Raw genomic sequence first — 19,398 nt, forward strand, 5'->3', positions numbered from 1 at the left:
TATACAATGTTATATCGCAGTTGCCAAATTCTCAACTGAAATATTGTATTAATATCAGCGGTGCCAAAGAAATCTCAGGAAATCGTTAAGAATGATTGTTCTATTTATCCATGCCAATGATTTTCTAACAGTCATATGTCAATTTATATATGCAGATGTTTCATTGCCATATGTAAGCTTTCATATATGATCAATGTTTTGTTAACTATCATGTCATTTGTTTAGGAGGCTAATGATTTATTAGTCATCGTATTAGTATATTAATTTTACTATTGGTGTTTCTGTTTTGTTAAAAATTATATTCTTACTTTGTAGATATTGAATCATATTTGCATTATCATATGTAACTCTTCAGTATTGGAGGAAATAAAGATATATATAATATAATAAGGAACAGTTACTAACAACATATTAGAATAAACATATAAAAACTCTATTTGCTGTTGAATCATCAACTAAATAAAAATATTGGATAAGCGGTGAAGTGTCTTACTGATTTTTTGGTCCATAATATAAAAGAAATTAGGATTCGATGAAACATACACTATTTGATCTTTCAACTTAAATCACAGCATAAATAAAAAATATAAATATCATATCTGAGTATAGCAGGATCATATTACAGGGGTCTCTAAAATAAACATATATTTAATTTGTATTCCTTGGATTTTAATGTTGGGTAAACCTAAAAATCTGCTGTTTGTGTCTATGATGATGTTGCTAAAACACAAAAGACTTTCCTGTCAACAATATTTATATTTTGTCACATTAATTAAGTATTCCGTGATGAAAAACATCTTCAACTTTTTGTCATTGACACAGTATGCTTAATATTGTATAATTATTGTCAGCAAAGAGTGAATCATGATGATGCTACGGAGGTGGGAAGAAATACTACTGATGTGCTTGTAAATGCACGGACTTTGGATTGTTTATTAATACCAAATAAAAAAAATGTTCTGTGAAAAAAATTCCCTTTCACAAAAAAAAAACGAAAAATTTTTTGCCAGTATTCGTGAAAATTCGAAAGTATGCAAATCATCATTTGTGGTACATAAACAAAAGTTATTGCCAAAGTTTCAAGGGAAACCAACGGTGAAAATTTAATTACTGTTGTAGTAAATGTCTTGAATGTATTTATCTTCTTACTTTTACCTGCTAGGAAGTGTTAGGGTCGGGGTTTTTGCTGTTGTTTTGTTTGTTGATAGAAAATAAATGAACACAAAAGTATGTTTTATTACATATAATTTCTTATCATTACATTAATAAATGACTATCTAGTTGATATACATATTTATTATATACTTATAAATGAAATATTGAGAAATATTGATTAAATAAAATGCATATTTTCATTTTCCGTATTTTCACTGTAAAAATTTATTTTTCACTGCAGTGAAACATATTTTCCGTATTTTCACTGGTGTCTTGCCGGACTACTTTCTTTTAAATTCTGCCAGTACACAAAATCTTTCAAATTTTAATGTCAAAAAAGAGAAAAATGTATATAATAAACAGAAAATTCAAGTTTTTTCTATAAATACACGATTTTATTTTCATCTTGTGGCATGAAAAATTACCATATTTCACTCGTGGCTACCGCCACTCATGAAATATTTATTTTCATACCACTCGATGAAACTAAATCATGTATTTATAGAAAAAAACTTGAATATCCACTATATATATGTTTAATATATGTGTTATTTTCCTGTCCTTATTCTTCCCTCGCTCTTCACATGTTCACTCTTGATTACGCTTTTTCCTACAAGAACTATTCAAATTTGGCCTTCCATCAGGGAGGAAGTCGCACGAAGTCCATTTTTCTAAATTTATCCCTTGAATCTGGCCACAGTCCACTCTTTCATTTCCACTAAAATGAAACAAGTAAATAATAAAGACAAAATTGAGAAACAGTTATATCATGAAGTTGTGCGAATTGACAAACGGCTTGCAAATAAAATTGGAAATAATTGACACTGAGTACTACGTATTAATATAATCATTCAATAAAGCCAGTATATGTATGCTTTGCATTTTTTTAATGAAAACATTACAAAATATTACGTGGCAAACTATACAAAACCAACGTTTTAAATCTAGTAATTTATATTAGTGCTTGCCAATTTTTTTTATCCAATCACCGACGAGGATTTTTCAAATTTTCAGGTTTCAAATCTTAATAGAACAGATTTTATATAAACTGGACGTTTTATATTATAAAACGCAAGTGGGCGGAGCTAAGTTTCGAAGAGCGCTAAAGTGAAATATACGCATGTGCAGAGATCTTGAAGTTTACTCCTACTAATCAATATTTATGCATCATGTTTTTTCCGTACATGCACATGTATATCGTCACTACGGCATAGAATTAAAAAAAGAGGTTCATTGAAATGAAAACAGGCAAAATAACAGTAAAAATGTTTATTACTTACGGAACCAGTATCATTTTATAATTTCCAAATAAAAAGTTCACTTATTCCAACAAACTATGTATGTAATATTTCTTACTTTTATGTAAATATTACAGCCCGTGCCACTGCAAAACCGAAAGTAGGGTGTTTTTTATTAATTTTACATTTATTTTTGACAATATACTGCCATTTGTCCGAAGATGATATGTATATGAACATATTAAATATGTATGATGCATATATAATCAACCTACAGGTTCATTTCAGCCCGAAAATATATGTCGAGGTGACGGGCGAGGCCAGACATGTCGACTTTTTGTAGCTTATTGTGAAGTTGCAGTACATGAAAATCGGGCGCATGACAAATCAGCACATAAATAAAACATTCTAGTATTCCGTGGTATACATCTTTTCTACGTGTCATAGGCCTACCTCCTTTCCTTATTACAATGAATTTTTTACTGCATTGTTATCCATCGCTGGTTTGTTTTTAGCAGAGAATGACATGTGCATGTTCAAAGAGGGTACCGTTTGAGAATATTTCGCAAAGAGGGTACCAATATGGATATGCACCGTGATATTGTCTGATTTACGTAGACAGAATGCGGGAATAAGCTATGCAAAACACGTGACCCGAAAATGTGTACCCTTCCAAATATGGTTATACACATTTAGGCTATCGTGTGACGTCACGCAGTGTGTTGGGCGAAAAAAAATGGGCGGAGCACTAAGCCGGTTAGAGTGCATATTGGATGTTCTTCGTAAATAAGAAAGCTAGTTACTTCGCAAGCTTCGCTCCTTTTTAGCTTTTTTATTTACGAAGAACACCCAATATGCACTCTAACCTATACTTATGTTTAACCATGAATGCTTGAAATATGTGGGGTTTTATAATTTCAGTCAATGAAGTACAATTGGGTAATGAAGCCTGCATAAACGTAGTAAGGATTCAAAACAAGTAATAAAGCTGCATAAGGGTAATAAAAATCTCAGCAGATTAATAAAAGTTCCAACAAGGCAACTTTATAACATACTCTGAATAAAATATTCTAAAAAATTAATGCAAGTGTTATTAAATGCTTGTCTTAATTAATGGATTATTCTATTTATAGACATTTAAATATCATTTTGAAAAATATCTAATGATGATTTATTTATGAAAAACTTGACGAATAAATACACAAGCTAACAGATCAACAAATTTATTCAATAATTAGATGATCAATCAAAGAAGGAGATAAAACAAATACATAATTTACTTACGTTCCGGGTACATGGAATACATCAGGTTGGACTTGACTTACATCAAAATTGTCACACAGTACTCGGGCAAATGATACCTTACGAAGCTCAGTTAGCTGATCTAAATATATAATAATCATGCATTACATCTTTAATCTCATTGGCAATGTTCATTAATTAAATAAATTGCATCTCTATAAGAAGGATCTGTCTTTCAAAAATGCAACAATACAATTATATTCCCGATACATTTTGTAACACAACTTTTGTGTGTTATATTTTTATTTCAAAACTACATAATTAATGCAATAATTGTGTTGTCAGGAAATAAACATAGTCATAACAAGTATTTGAAAGAGTTACTAGGCTACCCTTTTTGTGATACATACCCTTAGAAAACTTTATGATTGGATCTTGTGTCTCGTGCCAGTATCGGTCGCCTTCTCGCAACTTTTTAAATTGTTTTCCTAACAAACAAGCAAATGTTGGCCCCACAGAGCTGTCAGGCAGTAATGTTTTTGTCATTGCGCCGGCAAACAAATCTATGTCATCAACGTGACTGTTAAAATAGAAAAAAGTTTTTGATTATTTTAAAAATTAACTTATTTATAAGCGACATTTAAAATAAAAAATGACTACTGCTATTACTACATACATATAAGTCTTTCACTATTTAATACAATATAGTTATTTAACAAAATTCAAGTAATTTTGCAGCAGATATCTAATGGTAGTGGTCTGATCTAGATTTTTTTTGTTTGTTTACTAGGCCAATACTTTTACCAAATTGTTTTTAATTTACAAAAAAACAAAAACAGCTATGATAAAAAAGTTCTTGTAAACATTTATGCATGACATCAAAGATACTGTAACTCAAATAGTTTTTATGGTTTTATTTCATAAATAAGATGTTCAAATGAAAATTTATCAATATTGTAAGTTCAAAAAAGCATTCTTTGCAAAGATATTACCGAATTTAAATTTTATGTAAATAAAGGCAGAATAGAAATATTTTCGATAAAGTCTAAGCCAAATTTGTCAATAAGAAAAGAATGCATAGATTTAAATAATTACTTATAATATAAATGAACATTTGCAATACATATTTAACATATTCTTGGATGTGTGGAAATTAATTTAGAAGAATAGTTTATTTTTCCTAATCATCTCTGAGATATGCTATAACTTAATTGAAAAGAACTGAGCTCATGTCAATATTGAGGGGTTTCCGATTTGACACGATCCTTATTGACAAAAATGATGTTTTTAAGTGATATAGTAGTTTTTTGTTGTTTTTAGTACCTTTTGTTATACTAAGTTATGTTGGGTATTCATTGACATATTAGTTTTCAATATACCCGTTTGATGGTTTGGCATTATTGTTACAAAGAAACTTTTCATACACTTATTATGTGATGTAGGTAATACATTTACCTGTAGACATTCTGTATCTTGAGTCTTTGTTCTTCCGTATGATCAGGTAATATAAACGATCCATCGTATGCCATATTAGCTTGTCCTTAAATAAAACAGTATCATACTTATAACAATTTGTCTTGTAATAAAAGTAATTTACAGCTAAATAGTCTGCTCTAGTTTTAGAATATAGTCGAATATCTTAAATATCAGCTATTTAAATAAAAGAACTCTTTGTCTTTCAGCATTATGCAATCAACCAAATTATGAAAAAAGTGATTGTTTTGTCATTGTATACACAAGATATGAAATATCACATTGTTATGGCCAGACATGGTCGTAATTTGGTATTATCGTTACAATGGTGTTCTCTTAAAGATGAACGCTTATTTTCAAATGATTATTTTGGTCTTATTTAATGGACACATGTATGTTAGTGGTAGATAATTTGAAATAAAATAACTTAGTGTATATTTGAATTGTTCTAAGAACATATATTTTTTACCAAGGTTACAATGTACTCTCCAGTGGGTTATATCTTATCGGGATATCCCATGATCTCGACGCACGTTGTATATTAAGTGACCGGTAAGATCTAGACTTGTGCTAATTCCGTATTTTTATCCTTAAATAAGAGGAGATTTCTTACCGCCGTCTTCAAAATAATTGCTTTGCAATAATAATAATTAATAATGGGTTCATACTTTCACAAATGTGTTCCTTCGTGTCAGCGGGTATTTAAAAAGTATAATATTCATCACCATTAATTAATTATACCTTTTCCTAGAAATTTTATTAACAACAATTCGATTTCATTCATTAAACCTTTACCATTATGTTCCAGTAATGTGCGCAATAATATATAAAATAGCACCCAGAACTTCGGACATCATATCTTAATAGTGACTTCCCAGTCAGATCAAAGCATTGAACAATCCAAAGCTGTCAGATATTTGTGGGCTTACTGCTTGATATTTATAATGCTTTGAACCCTCCTTTATAAGTATTTGATCAATTAAGTGACTTTTAAAAACCCTTCACATATTTAAAGTATTAAATCATTAGCTGTTTCTTTTAAGAGCTCATATTTATTGCCATTTAAATCATTAATACTTAATTCTATGTTTATACATGACTATATTTTAGCTACTTTACAATTATTTATTTGGTGCCGTTTATAACAATAACACAAAGGTTCAGGCATACATTTGTTGTTCCATTTTGATTAAGATTTTAAACATTGCTATTTTAAATAATACTTACATGATTATTATAATGAACCTCAAGTAAGTAAGTAAGTAAGTAGGTAGGTAGGTAGGTAGGTAGGTAGGTAGGTAGGTAGGTAGGTAGGTAGGTAGGTAGGTTAGGTAGGTAGGTAGGGTAGGTAGGTAGGTAGGTAGGTAGGTAGGTAGGTAGGTAGGTAGGTAGGTAGGTAGGTAGGTAGGTAGGTAGGTAGGTAGGTAGGTAGGTAGGTAGGTAGGTAGGTAGGTAGGTAGGTAGGTAGGTAGTAGGTAGGTAGGTAGGTAGGTAGGTAGGTAGGTAGGTAGGTAGGTAGGTAGGTAGGTAGGTAGGTAGGTAGGTAGGTAGGTAGGTAGGTAGGTAGGTAGGTAGGTAGGTAGGTAGGTAGGTAGGTAGGTAGGTAGGTAGGTAGGTTAGTATGTAGGTAAGTAAGTAAGTAAGTAAATAGGTAAGTAAGTAGGTAAGTAAGTAGGTAAGTAAGAAGGTAAGTTAGTAGGAAGTAAGTGAATAGGTAAGAAGATAAGTAAGTAGGAAAGTAAGTTGGTAAGTAAGTAAGTAAGTAAGTTTGTTTGTTTTGGGTTTTACGTCACATCGACACAGTATAGGTCATATCGCGACGTTCCAGCTTTACTGGTGGAGGAAGACCTCAGGTGCCCTTCCGTGCATAATTTCAGGCACGAACGGGTACCTCAGTAGAACCACCGACGTTCCGTAAGATAGCGGGAAAGCTTCCTCACATGAAAGAAGTAAGTTAGTAAGTAAGTAAGTAAGTAAGTAAGTAAGTGCTTATTGCAATTGCATATAAATGTACAGTGTTCCTTTCAATAGAAATCTAACGGGAACATTAGAATTTGTCTCAATGAGTGTCGGGGAATTCAAACTCAGTCTACTGGCGTTTTTTCTCTTTCTTTTTTCCTTTTTAATATATATGTATAGCTCATGCGTGAGAGTATTTAAATATATGTTACAGAAATTAAATGTGTAAACAAAATAATAATTCTGGCTTTATAATCAGATCAAGTGGCAGTAATACCCTTCTGCAAGAGGTGTTGGGTCATCAATGAGCCATCTTGCGATTCCATCAAGCCCTGCACCGTCGTCAACCTGAATCATGTGTGGCCGATGGAATGTTGTTTCTATCGGATTCTTCTTGGTAAATTGATACTGTTTGCTCATTAAAGCCTGATAGTCTGCTATTTGTGAGTGTCCGAACCTATCACAGATAGTTCAGTTATTAACGAACTTAAAGAGCTTTTTACAGTACATTGAGATTCTTGAATTGTAAGCGGTATTTTATTTATTTTATAATAAACGTTAATAGCACTATCATTTCGTTTTACTTTAATGGAAACGTGGGTTGATGTAATAATAAAAATTAATAAACGATAAATCGGGACGGCACTTTGTGAAATCTACTAAAACATACTATTCGATAGATATCGTTTCGTCATACATTGAATTTTTAATTAAAGTACCTGAACGCTGCCACTGAATAACGCGTTAAAGATTGTCGATTGACAATTTTCTGTAATGATGTTTAAACTTTTCTCCAAGAAGAAAAGCTTATACTGTCATGGCTATCATTGATTTTAATAATTGAGGGAAAGGATATTCGTTGTAGTTTTTACTAAAATGTAAACTTATGTAAAGATCAAAAAGTAAGGACAGCGATGTTGAGATTGTTGTTCACCTCCTTAAATCTTAAAGCAATAATATAACATATCCGTAAAAAGATAGAATTGTTCTAAACAATTACATCGAATACAGCTGAAAAAAATCAAAATTTTCCCCGTAATTTTTTTGCCCCATTATGCGCCTGGCTTGTTGGAAAATTGTCTCTCATCCAAAGGGTTTTATTCCAACAAGCTTTTGCAATTCGGGGATGTTTTCTCATGAAACAGTGTGGCCCAGCCAAAACTGGGACTTACGTTAACACTTTTTGCTCCTAAAGCAAACCAAAATTTAATATACATGGTACATTAATTTTTTTATATGGAGTATAATTAACGAATATAAAAAATTAAATGTCATTGAAGAGATGCACGAGCACTGCAAGTCTTTGGTTAAATTGAAGGGAAAAAATGATAGTGTGATTCAGCTTTTTGTTCGTCATTTCTCCAGAAAAAAAAGCTCAGTAATAAAAAATCTTTAATTGTATTGCCTAATCAGCTAGTGAAGACTGAAGCAATTTGAGCAAGAAATTCGTATAGCTATGGATCAGACTTACGGCAGTAAAAATAAAAAATCGAGAACATAATAAGTTACACTTTTTCAGCTTAATTAATGGTTTCACTATCCTTTAATTTCTATCAAATTTAAATTCTAGGCATCAATTCTAGTTTAAATTTACATACATGTATATAACTAATGACTTTACCTGCCAGAGCACAGTGATCTTTTGGTGCTTCGATTATACACCTGTCATTGGTATCTGGTGGTAATTGTTCGCTGATTGTTTCAATATCTTCGTAAATCTTCAGAAAACCTGTACAGATATGAATATATTCTGTCTAATTCCAGCAAGAGTCTATTGTTATCCGCTATTCTTCAGAAGCACGCAAAGCGAATTGAAATTTGCCCAATATTTTACTTACAAACAAAAAAAGTTTTCTTAACCTATCATTTTGTAGAATAATAATTACACATTTACTTACAGGTATTCTTTAGGCAACATGAAAACTAATTTGGTTCATCTTTTCATATATAACAAAACACTTTTTTAAGTCAATAACTGAAAACGTTTAAACATTCATTGTCTTGTCTTTTGATGCAACAGTATTTCGTTTGCAGTTACATTTTGGTTGCATATAAAAGCATAAATTATACATAATACAGTTTATGCTTTTGGTGTAAGCTGGATATTTAGGCAGCATGAATACTAATTTGATTCATTTTTTCATATATAACAAGACACTTTTTAAAGACTATTACTGCCGAGATGAAATATGACTTCACAGACGGTTTTCCCTATAGTATATTTACACACAGATAAGTCAAGCAGTTGAAGCGTGAAACCATAACGTTGATACATTTGAAAAGAAGAGCAAATAAACCGGTCATATATTCATTGGATCTGTGATGGCAGAGGGGAAAATTGTTTCCAAATACCCACACATCTTTATCTTTTTTGATAACAAAAAACTTACCATTTTCATTTTATCGATTTACATGCTTGACATATATCGATTATACTCGTAACAACACGTGTTGTATTGTCAAAGTAATGCGGATATTTCAACAATCATTAAAACAATTAGTGTTTTACTTGTGTAGTTGATTTAGTAATTGTAAGTATTATTACATTCAGTTTATGAGAGGATATGGTACTGGTATTTTTAATTTTGTCATAATTGTAGATTAACAACAGTCATGTTAACATGACCATCCCCCACCAAACGTGCTTGCTCATTGGAAGAATGTATATGTAATATAGCAGCATAATTCAATTTAAAGAGGTCTTTTATTTCTGAAAAATAATACAGGGTAGGTTATCATTCTTGTGTGCTGCACTCCTCCTCAATGAGATATATCCATGAAGTTTCAAGTTGATACCTCTATCACTTTTTGAGATAAGCTCCAGACAAAAGTATGAAAAATAGAAAAGGGCAATAACTCAAAACTATAAAGGGAAGAGTTATCATTCTTTCGCACAACATTCCTCCTCAATAAGATAAATCCACCTATGAAGTTTCATGTTGATATCTCAGACTTTTTGAGTTATGCTCCACTCAGGTGAAAAATTAAGTATGCAAAATAACCAAGGGCAATACCTCAAAATTATGAAAGGTAAAGTTATCATTCTTATTCATTGCATACCTCCTGACATTTCATGTTGATATCTCAAAGGCTTTTTGAGTTATACTGTGAACAAAAAATAAGTTTGAAAAATAACAAATGGCAATAACTGAAAAATTATACAGGGTAGAGTTATCATTCTTAAGCACTGCACTTCTTCTCAATGACATCTATCTACCTATGAAATTTCGAGTTGATACCTCAAATACTTTTTGAGATATGCTCCGGACAAAACTTTTGGACGGAAGGGGGGACGATAAACGAGGGAGGGGCGGAGGGGAGGGAAGACGGAAAAAGGGTTTGACCATTTTATATGAAAATGTAAAATTAGATTTATTTTTCCCCTATCCCTTTAAACACCTCTTAAATTGAGACTATTCCCCCTATAAAGGGCCAAATTGATTTTCTCAAAGGTTTTTGAGTTATGTTTCGGGATAAAAAAAAAAATTTTGAAAAAATAACAAAGGGCAAAAATAAAAAATTAAAAGCAAAGGTAGGGGTTAAATTGATTCTTGTGCCCCTGAAACAAACCCTTTTAATATGATCTTTTTACATCTTTTGAATTTTCAAGTAGATATCTAAAAAAAATTTTTGAAAATAAAATAAGTAACTGCCCGGGAAAAAAACCTTTAAGCTTTTAAAAATTTAAAAAGGGAAAAAATAACAAATTTAAATTTAACACGGTAGCGTTTATCGTTCTTGTGCGCAGCACTCCTCATCAATATGATCTATCCACATATGAAGCTTCAAGTTGATACCTGTAATACTTTTTAAGATAAGTTCCGGACAAAAAGTATGAAAAATATCAAAGGGTTTTAGTTATGCTCTGGACAAAAATTAAGCATGAAAAATAACAAATGCAATAAATGAAAAATAATGCAGGGTAGGTTATTATTCTTGTGTGCTGCACTCTTCTTCAATGAGATCTATCCACCTATGAAGTTTCATAATGATACATCAAATACATTTTGAGAGATATGCTCCGGACAAAAATGTCGGACGGAAAGACAAATGTACGGTCGAACGGAAGGACGAACGGAGACTTTTTCACACTTCAAGTCAAAAACTAAGTTTTTTCATCGTCAAATATTAGAAGAAATGTTCACCTCTATCTAACGCTCTTAATTGAGGTCCTCATTTTAAACCCAAAAACCCCGACTTTTATATATACGCATTTGGGTTTCATGCCCCGGAAACCAAAAGGGAAAAAAAAGAAAAAAAACCGGAAAAATTTGGTAACTGGGGAAAAATTATATGTTGTTTGAAGTATCACATGTTTTTAACTTTTGCTTCGGTGCATTTTAAAGACATAACGATCGAAATTTACACGTTTTTAGTTTTACAAAATTTTAATGCGACATTGAATGTAATGCAATAAAAAACCTCTAGAAACAAATGCATTTAGAATAAGTGCTAGTATCTGATATTTGATCTTTTTTTCTGTTCAGAAACATCAATTCTTATTTTCGCTACTGTAAGTCATATTCAATAAATCGCCTAACATCTCTTTTAGGAAAATTTATGAGCTGAAAATTATAATTTATTTATCTTACGCAGATATTATCATTTTACCATTTAAAAAACCTGCAAAGTATGTCTAAAACAACTGAATAACTCTTGCTGCAAATTAAAGTATACCTATGTAGCAATAAAAAAGTAGAAATTTACTCCTCCAGCTTATTATTCAAGGTAATATTCTATCTTGGTGTGCAAATGCCCTTGCACAAATATTCAATTACACATTTTAAAACTTGGGGTAAATATCAAATGTCCTAGGCCTAATGCCCGTACTCCAAATATGCACAGGGTTACACCATAACATACCTGGTTCACAATTATGGTCTAGCACTGGAGCTGATCGCACCATACCCATGCAAGTCCTGTTGTAGAATGGATCATCATCTGGTATACGGATAGGGAAACACTCTGTCCTGTTTTAAATACATATAACTGTCATGTTTAGGATGTGATGTTATTTCTTTTTATAAATTGTAATTCCGAATGTTAAAAAATTTAACTCTCAAGGAACAGTTTCCTTCACGTATAATCTTTTGAGAAAGTTTTAGCATAAAGGAAATGTTATGTCATTTCTCATTTTCAGTCTTAGTAGATGATTTCAAAACTGATGTGCACATATAGGATTCAGACGCTTAAAGAAATATAAAACTGCATTAAACTTTGCCAGAGAATAAAAAAAAATCAAGCGAAGCATGTAAAAACATCCATGAATAGCTTACTAGAACAAAATAAAAACTAAAAGCAACTAACCTATTCTCATTTCCTTCACCACAACATTCGATATTAGCTCCAATTGGGTCTGAATTGAAAATGTTTGTGTAAATAACATGTTATCATTTCACTTTTTGTGATAAATCAAGACGTACATTAATGACGGCCTTTCCTTTCAGAAAAATAGCGTAAAATATACTCAATCTTAAAAACATTAAATAGTTGGCTTCTCACGTCAACTTCGAATGTAGGATTTATAAAATCTTATCAGCTGTTAAAGCAATGCATAAAGCTGCCCAATATAATTACGATGATGTCTGCAATGGCGGTGCCTATGTTTTAGTTGTTGTTTTGTTGTGTTTTTTTTTTAATTTTTTTTTTTTTTTGTTTTTTTTTTTTGTTTTTTTTTTTTTTGTTTTTTTTTGGTTTTTTTTGTTTTTTTTTTTTGTTTTTTTTTGCTTATTTTCAGACTATTCCGTTAAATATGAAAAATTACAAATGTAAAAGCCGATTGATATAGATGTAAGGTATGTGAAGTGTAATAAGATAAATAGTAATTCATTTAATTTTGAACATAAGACAAAGTAATTAAAAACAGTTGTGAAAATGAGCGGTATAGAATATCTGTAGACAGAGTTTCTAAAAAGCTTTTCAAGCTTCCTACTAAATCCGTACATTTTTTCCATTTGTCAGCTATATGTAAATGAAATGTTGACAAATAACATATTGTTTACAGTAATAAGTCAAGAACAAATCTACTCGAATGTCTACAATGTAAATGTCTTATATGATTTCAAGCTAAGCGTGTCCTCGTTTTATATAAACCTCCCTACCATAGACATTTTTGGTTATCTTAGTTCCAGCTTAAATAATTTTCAATTGGCAAAGATTCTCTTCTCTAATATTTTGTTATTTGGCACGGTTTAATGCCTTCCCTGAAAGTATCAGACATTCACTGATTTAAAAAAAAAAGTATTACAGTAAAATTTTGTGATTCAGACGCATCATTTTTGCAGTGTATGATTCGGTTCTCTAATACTATGTTCCTTGAATATACCTTTCATTAATGGTGTTGAAACAATGTCATGATCGATGAACTGACCCCACTGCATTACCATCATGGTCAGTTTATCATTTCTTGGCGATTGTCCGTCTGTTTTATGTAGTTCGTTACTGATGGCACGTGCACTTGGCAGCTCTTCACCTGAGACTCCAAAACGTCTTGGGGCGTCAATACCTACAAAACCATATATGCAAACTTGCACTGTATATCAAAACGTCTTGGGGCGTCAATACCTACAAAACCAAATATGCAAACTTGCACTGTATATCAAAACGTCTTGGGGCGTCAATACCTACAAAACCAAATATGCAAACTTGAACTGTATGTCAAAACGTATTTGGGCGTCAATACCTACAAAATCAAATATGCAAACTTGCACTGTATATCAAAACGTCTTGGTGGTCAATACCTACAAAACCAAATATGCAAACTTGCACTGTATATCAAAACGTCTTGGGGCGTCAATACCTACAAAACCAAATATTTTTTATAATAATGTTTTAGGCTTAGCAAGTGTAATGACTGTGTAAAACTATTATTATTTAATTGGAATATGCATTTAAACATTTTTGATGAGCACATTGTGCAAATTTCCATCGAGTTAAAATTCATGGATGAAACAATTAGCACCATGACTTTTAAAATATGTCATGCTGTTAAATATGAAAGATAACACATTTTACAAACCATCAGAATACATAGGTGGTATTTCTCTTGACTGAGGGCACATTACAGCTCCCCAGGTCGGTATTAGTAAATTGTTACACGTTCCATTTATAGTTCTATAATATGAGTTTTCATCACCTGCTTTTTTCTTACAGTTGTGTATGCATTTAAACGGTAAACTGTCGACATCTCATTCATAAAAAGTGCGCGGGAATAACGGCATTCTTAGCACGCGACTAATGTAAACAGTAGATAAACTTGTCTTATATGCAAACAAAATAGGTTGTAAGTCAGAACAGAACATATACTTTATTTAGAATGACACAGATTATAATATACAAGTTTAATGTAATAACATGTGAACAGTCAGTAGACAAAATTAAAGCAAATGGGTATGAACAAATGACAGTAATATTATGTAATGCAAATAATCTTTGAAGGTATTTTTGTTATATGGGTATTGCAGTAAATAGTTTTATCAAACTGTAAAAGCATAAGAAAACAAGTATAGAGATTTGCACGAAATTTACATTTTCTTGATGAATGTGTAATACAGACAGGTGATTTTATTGGATAACGAAAATCATTTATTGCGTTTGTTATTTCATTCATGATAAAAACACAAACAAAACTATAGAGCCATGAGGGAAAAAAAACCTTACAATTTCCTCTTATCTTTTAGTGTTTGACGAAATATGAAGATTATTTAAAGTAGTTCCGAACGTACATGAAAGAAGATCTTTAAATTTGACACGATAACGTGTACATTAATCGGTCAAACCATTATAATATAATGGGTTGTGCAAGTTATTCAGTTATTACATTTAGCACTTTAGCTACAATAAAGAAGCATTAAATTGGATTTAGACACGTAGATCAAAAAAAGAAATAAAGATCACGATATTGAAAAAAGGCATGGAATGATTTAAAGAAGTGCTACTTATGTATTTCAGACTGCTTTCATGTTTAAGTCACATTAAGATTTATTTATTTGATTTTTAAAGTCATGATAATCTAAGCGGTTCTTCTGGCATTAGTTAACAGTATGACAAAAACGGACGTTTTTATGAAAATATAACAGTTATCATATAAATACGATTTTAAATCACAAAATCCATAACAACTTAAACGTTCTAGAAAATTCACAGAACATAAAAATTGTACCAAAAAAAAATCATATCGAAAAAAAAAATAACCTTTCTTTTCAATCGGCGAAAAGACAAAGGTGAATTCCCCAGATTTCTTCCGGAGCTAGGGTTGTTGTTTTTTTTTTACAAAGAATGCTACACAACAACTTTAAAGTAATTTTGTATGTAAATGTAATTCAAAACTTGCCTATAGAGACAGCAAGTACTTAAAGTGGATTGGTCTTCCAATAACTATTTCAAATATCGATAGAAACAGTAGAAATCTATTATCTGGATGTTCTTAAAAATAATTTTTTTAAAAGAATGTTAATAAAGTTTTAAGTGATTAAGTATAAAATTTTATATGATGAACAATTATATTCTGTTCTAGAACACTTTATTATCTACTATACAAATGTAATTATATAATACCAGATCATGTATCTCACATTTATCATCAATATACGTATTTCGTGGTCTGATACAATGTCTATCAACGTAATTATCCATATATTTCAATATACATGTATTTGGTTCTGTGATTAAATCATTTTACTCAAGGATGAGCAAAGTACATCTTTAATTATTATTTTTAAAAGGAAAAGAGAGTTAAATGCAATATTTGTTAGTCTTAAGCAGAACGTTGACATAAGCTTTTTACCTGTATATGCGCTGTGTTAAAAAATAATTTTGCATTATATCAAATGCTCAGATCAGCCATTGCTGAAGCCAATAGTTTCAAGGTGTGTAAGTTGGATATCGGCCTCGTACATCGATCTTTCTGTTTAGGAAAGACCTGGTAATAGTAGTAGTAGTAGTAGTAGTAGTAGTCGTAGTAGTAGTAGTCGTAGTCGTAGTAGTAACAGTAGTAGTAGTCGTCGTTGTAGTCGTCGTAGTAGTCGTAGTAGTAGTAGTCGTAGTCGTAGTTAGTAGTCGTAGTAGTAGTAGTCGTAGGAGTAGTAGTCGTAGTCGTAGTAGTAACAGTAGTAGTAGTCGTCGTTGTAGTCGTCGTAGTAGTAGTCGTAGTTAGTAGTAGTAACAGTAGTAGTAGTCGTCGTTGTAGTCGTCGTAGTCGTAGTAGTCGTAGTTAGTAGTCGTAGTAGTAGTAGTAGTCGTAGTAGTAGTAGTCGTAGTTAGTAGTAGTAGTAGTCGTCGTTGTAGTCGTCGTAGTCGTAGTAGTCGTAGTTAGTAGTCGTAGTAGTAGTAGTCGTAGTAGTAGTAGTCGTAGTCGTAGTAGTAACAGTAGTAGTAGTCGTCGTTGTAGTCGTCGTAGTAGTAGTAGTCGTAGTTAGTAGTAGTAACAGTAGTAGTAGTCGTCGTTGTAGTCGTCGTAGTCGTAGTAGTCGTAGTTAGTAGTCGTAGTAGTAGTAGTCGTAGTAGTAGTAGTCGTAGTTAGTAGTCGTAGTAGTAGTAGTCGTCGTTGTAGTCGTCGTAGTCGTAGTAGTCGTAGTTAGTAGTCGTAGTAGTAGTAGTCGTAGTAGTAGTCGTAGTAGTAGTAGTCGTCGTAGAAATTTGCAACTTATAATGGGGAAGGGGATTGAGGATCGAGGACAAGTTATATAAAGGGATATTCTCAAAATTTTCTTACAATATAATAAACGCGGTTTTTAAGTAACGGATAACATGGGGCATTGTCCACGAAATAATTTTTGTTTGTATTACGTGATATTGCCTTTGTCCTGAATAATATCATTCCTGTGGCTCTACTTTAGATCGGTATGTTCTACGAGATGTGCCATCAATAGCCGTGACCGCTATATGTACTCGCATTTGTTCCATAAGTGCATAGCTTCAGTTAACCATTTTATTTATCTTTTTCTGTAAGTGTTTCGGGTGTCTCACAACTCAACTCGGAGATTTTGTATCTATGTGACTGTGCATTTAAAATACATTTCTGCCATTTCAGTAAGAATCGTGGTAGGATTACAAGCAAAAATTCTACCGAAATAAATGATCCAGATATTAAGTAAGCATGATTAAGAAAAACGATAAACTACATAAGTAATAAGTATTTACATAAAAATCAGTAGCCCTAAATCTTCACCAAATTCTTATATATTAAGGCATCGTGTAAACAAATAGCGTTCAAATCCTGAATTAAATGCAATATCAGTGTCTATCTAACTGACGCATTATATCTTTATGCTGTAGCATTATGCTGATGTATTTATAATTTAAATCCTCCATAACAAATTAAGTAGACTACAGAAGGTTATTTGTTCAAGCCACGTGATACCAAATACATGAAAAATGGTACTAACAGCTTCTGCGCTCAGGATTTAAACAGTAGTGTAAAGGTTTAATATATCGAAAGCTAGCAATAGCAAAATATGACCTAAAAGGTGTTGAAACATCTGCGGAAGCACAGCAAAAAAAAGTGAAGTACGGGGCAACTTTTCACGACTGCCACTCGATACGTGACACATTTAGGTCGTACAGCGTCTTGAAAGACGTCTTTTGAATAAAGGTTAAAGTGACAAAAAGAACAAAAAATAACAAAACAAAAAAAACACAGGTGCAGTTCCTATCGAAAGGAACGACATCTAAACCAAGGGCAAGCTAAAGCGGCTCACATGCAGCAGTCATTGTTAAGTCGAGCTCTGATAGATCTTAACTGATGTGAAAATGAAAGCCAAAACGGACAGCTGACCAGCAGCTTCGCTCCCGCCTAATCCCGAGACAACTCCAACCCGATCCAGACCATAGTGAACAGCGCAACCGAGGCCGTAGTCAAGACGTCAAGATGATCGTAATAAATCTGTCAAACGTTTTGGCATCATCAAAGGACAAAACTATTGATACACGTCAGCGCACTAGACTACACAACCGTCAAGGCAAACGAACAATTGCTTAACTAATTAGAAAAGTTCCGAATTAACTTAGAGAACTTGGCAATAGATCGTCTTGTAGAAATAACGATGTTAATGGAAGAAACACAATAACATATCCTGGTCTTATTTCAAAGTGTACATAAAATGTGTTGAGATGACCCCCCCCCCCCCCCCCCAATATTAGCGTAATCCTTCCCGACATTATGTCGCAAATGTCTAGTAGTCGCCGTAGTAGAAGTAGTCGTTGTAGTAGTAGTAGTAGTCGTCGAAGTAGCCGTCGTCATCCTCGGCGTAGTCGTCGTAGTAATAGACGTCGTAGTAGTCGTCGTCGTCGTAGTAGTAGTAGTAGTCGTCGTAGTAGTAGTCGTCGTAGTAGTAGTCGTCGTAGTAGTAGTAATCGTCGTAGTAGTAGTCGTCGTAGTTGTCGTAGTAGTAGTCGTCGTAGTAGTCGTAGTAGTAGTCGTCGTAGTAGTAGTAGTCGTCGTAGTAGTAGTCGTCGTAGTAGTAGTAGTAGTAGTCGTCGTAGTAGTCGTAGTAGTAGTCGTCGTAGTAGTCGTCGTAGTCGTAGTAGTAGTTGTCGTAGTAGTAGTAGTCGTAGTTAGTAGTCGTAGTAGTAGTCGTCGTAGTAGTAGTCGTCGTAGTAGTAGTCCTAGTAGTAGTCGTCGTCGTTGTCGTAGTAGTAGTCGTCGTAGTAGTCGTAGTAGTAGTCGTCGTAGTAGTAGTAGTCGTAGTTAGTAGTCGTAGTAGTAGTAGTCGTAGTAGTAGTAGTCGTAGCAGTAGTCCTAGTAGTAGTTGTCGTAGCAGTAGTCCTAGTAGTAGTTGTCGTAGCAGTAGTCCTAGTAGTAGTCGTAGTAGTAGTCGTCGTAGTAGTAGTCCTAGTAGTAGTAGTCGTAGTTTGTAGTCGTAGTAGTAGTCGTCGTAGTAGTAGTAGTCGTAGTTAGTAGTCGTAGTAGTAGTCGTCGTAGTAGTAGTCCTAGTAGTAGTTGTCGTAGCAGTAGTCCTAGTAGTAGTTGTCGTAGCAGTAGTCGTCGTAGTAGTCGTAGTAGTAGTCGTCGTAGTAGTAGTCCTAGTAGTAGTTGTCGTAGCAGTAGTCCTAGTAGTAGTTGTCGTAGCAGTAGTCGTCGTAGTAGTCGTAGTAGTAGTCGTCGTAGTAGTAGTCGTCGTAGTAGTAGTCCTAGTAGTAGTTGTCGTAGCAGTAGTCGTCGTAGTAGTAGTCCTAGTAGTAGTTGTCGTAGTAGTAGTCGTCGTAGTAGTCGCAGTAGTAGTTGTCGTAGCAGTAGTCGTCGTAGTAGTTGTAGTAGTAGTCCTAGTAGTAGTCGTAGTAGTAGTTGTAGTAGTAGTCCTAGTAGTAGTCGTCGTAGAAGTAGTCCTAGTAG

At 32.8% G+C, this 19,398-nt stretch overlaps 1 protein-coding gene across 1 annotated transcript; it reads right to left on the reverse strand.

Annotated features, from left to right (window-relative positions):
- Positions 1 to 1,228: 1,228 nt before the first annotated feature.
- Positions 1,229 to 14,202, reverse strand: LOC132751270 (thyroid peroxidase-like). The gene is made up of 11 exons (XM_060741425.1): positions 14,086 to 14,202; positions 13,393 to 13,572; positions 12,375 to 12,423; positions 11,931 to 12,037; positions 8,689 to 8,796; positions 5,578 to 5,610; positions 5,091 to 5,175; positions 4,046 to 4,215; positions 3,678 to 3,777; positions 1,681 to 1,873; positions 1,229 to 1,291 (listed from the first exon to the last, which is right to left on the reverse strand). The coding sequence occupies exons 1-10, from the start codon at positions 14,126 to 14,128 to the stop codon at positions 1,744 to 1,746; spliced, it is 1,005 nt and encodes a 334-aa protein (XP_060597408.1). The 5' UTR covers positions 14,129 to 14,202; the 3' UTR covers positions 1,229 to 1,291; positions 1,681 to 1,743.
- Positions 14,203 to 19,398: the final 5,196 nt, after the last annotated feature.

This window comes from Ruditapes philippinarum, unplaced genomic scaffold (assembly GCF_026571515.1).
Source record: "Ruditapes philippinarum isolate M1 unplaced genomic scaffold, ASM2657151v2 ctg4293_1_1_1_1, whole genome shotgun sequence".
In the NCBI taxonomy this organism is placed as follows: Eukaryota; Metazoa; Mollusca; class Bivalvia; order Venerida; family Veneridae; genus Ruditapes; species Ruditapes philippinarum.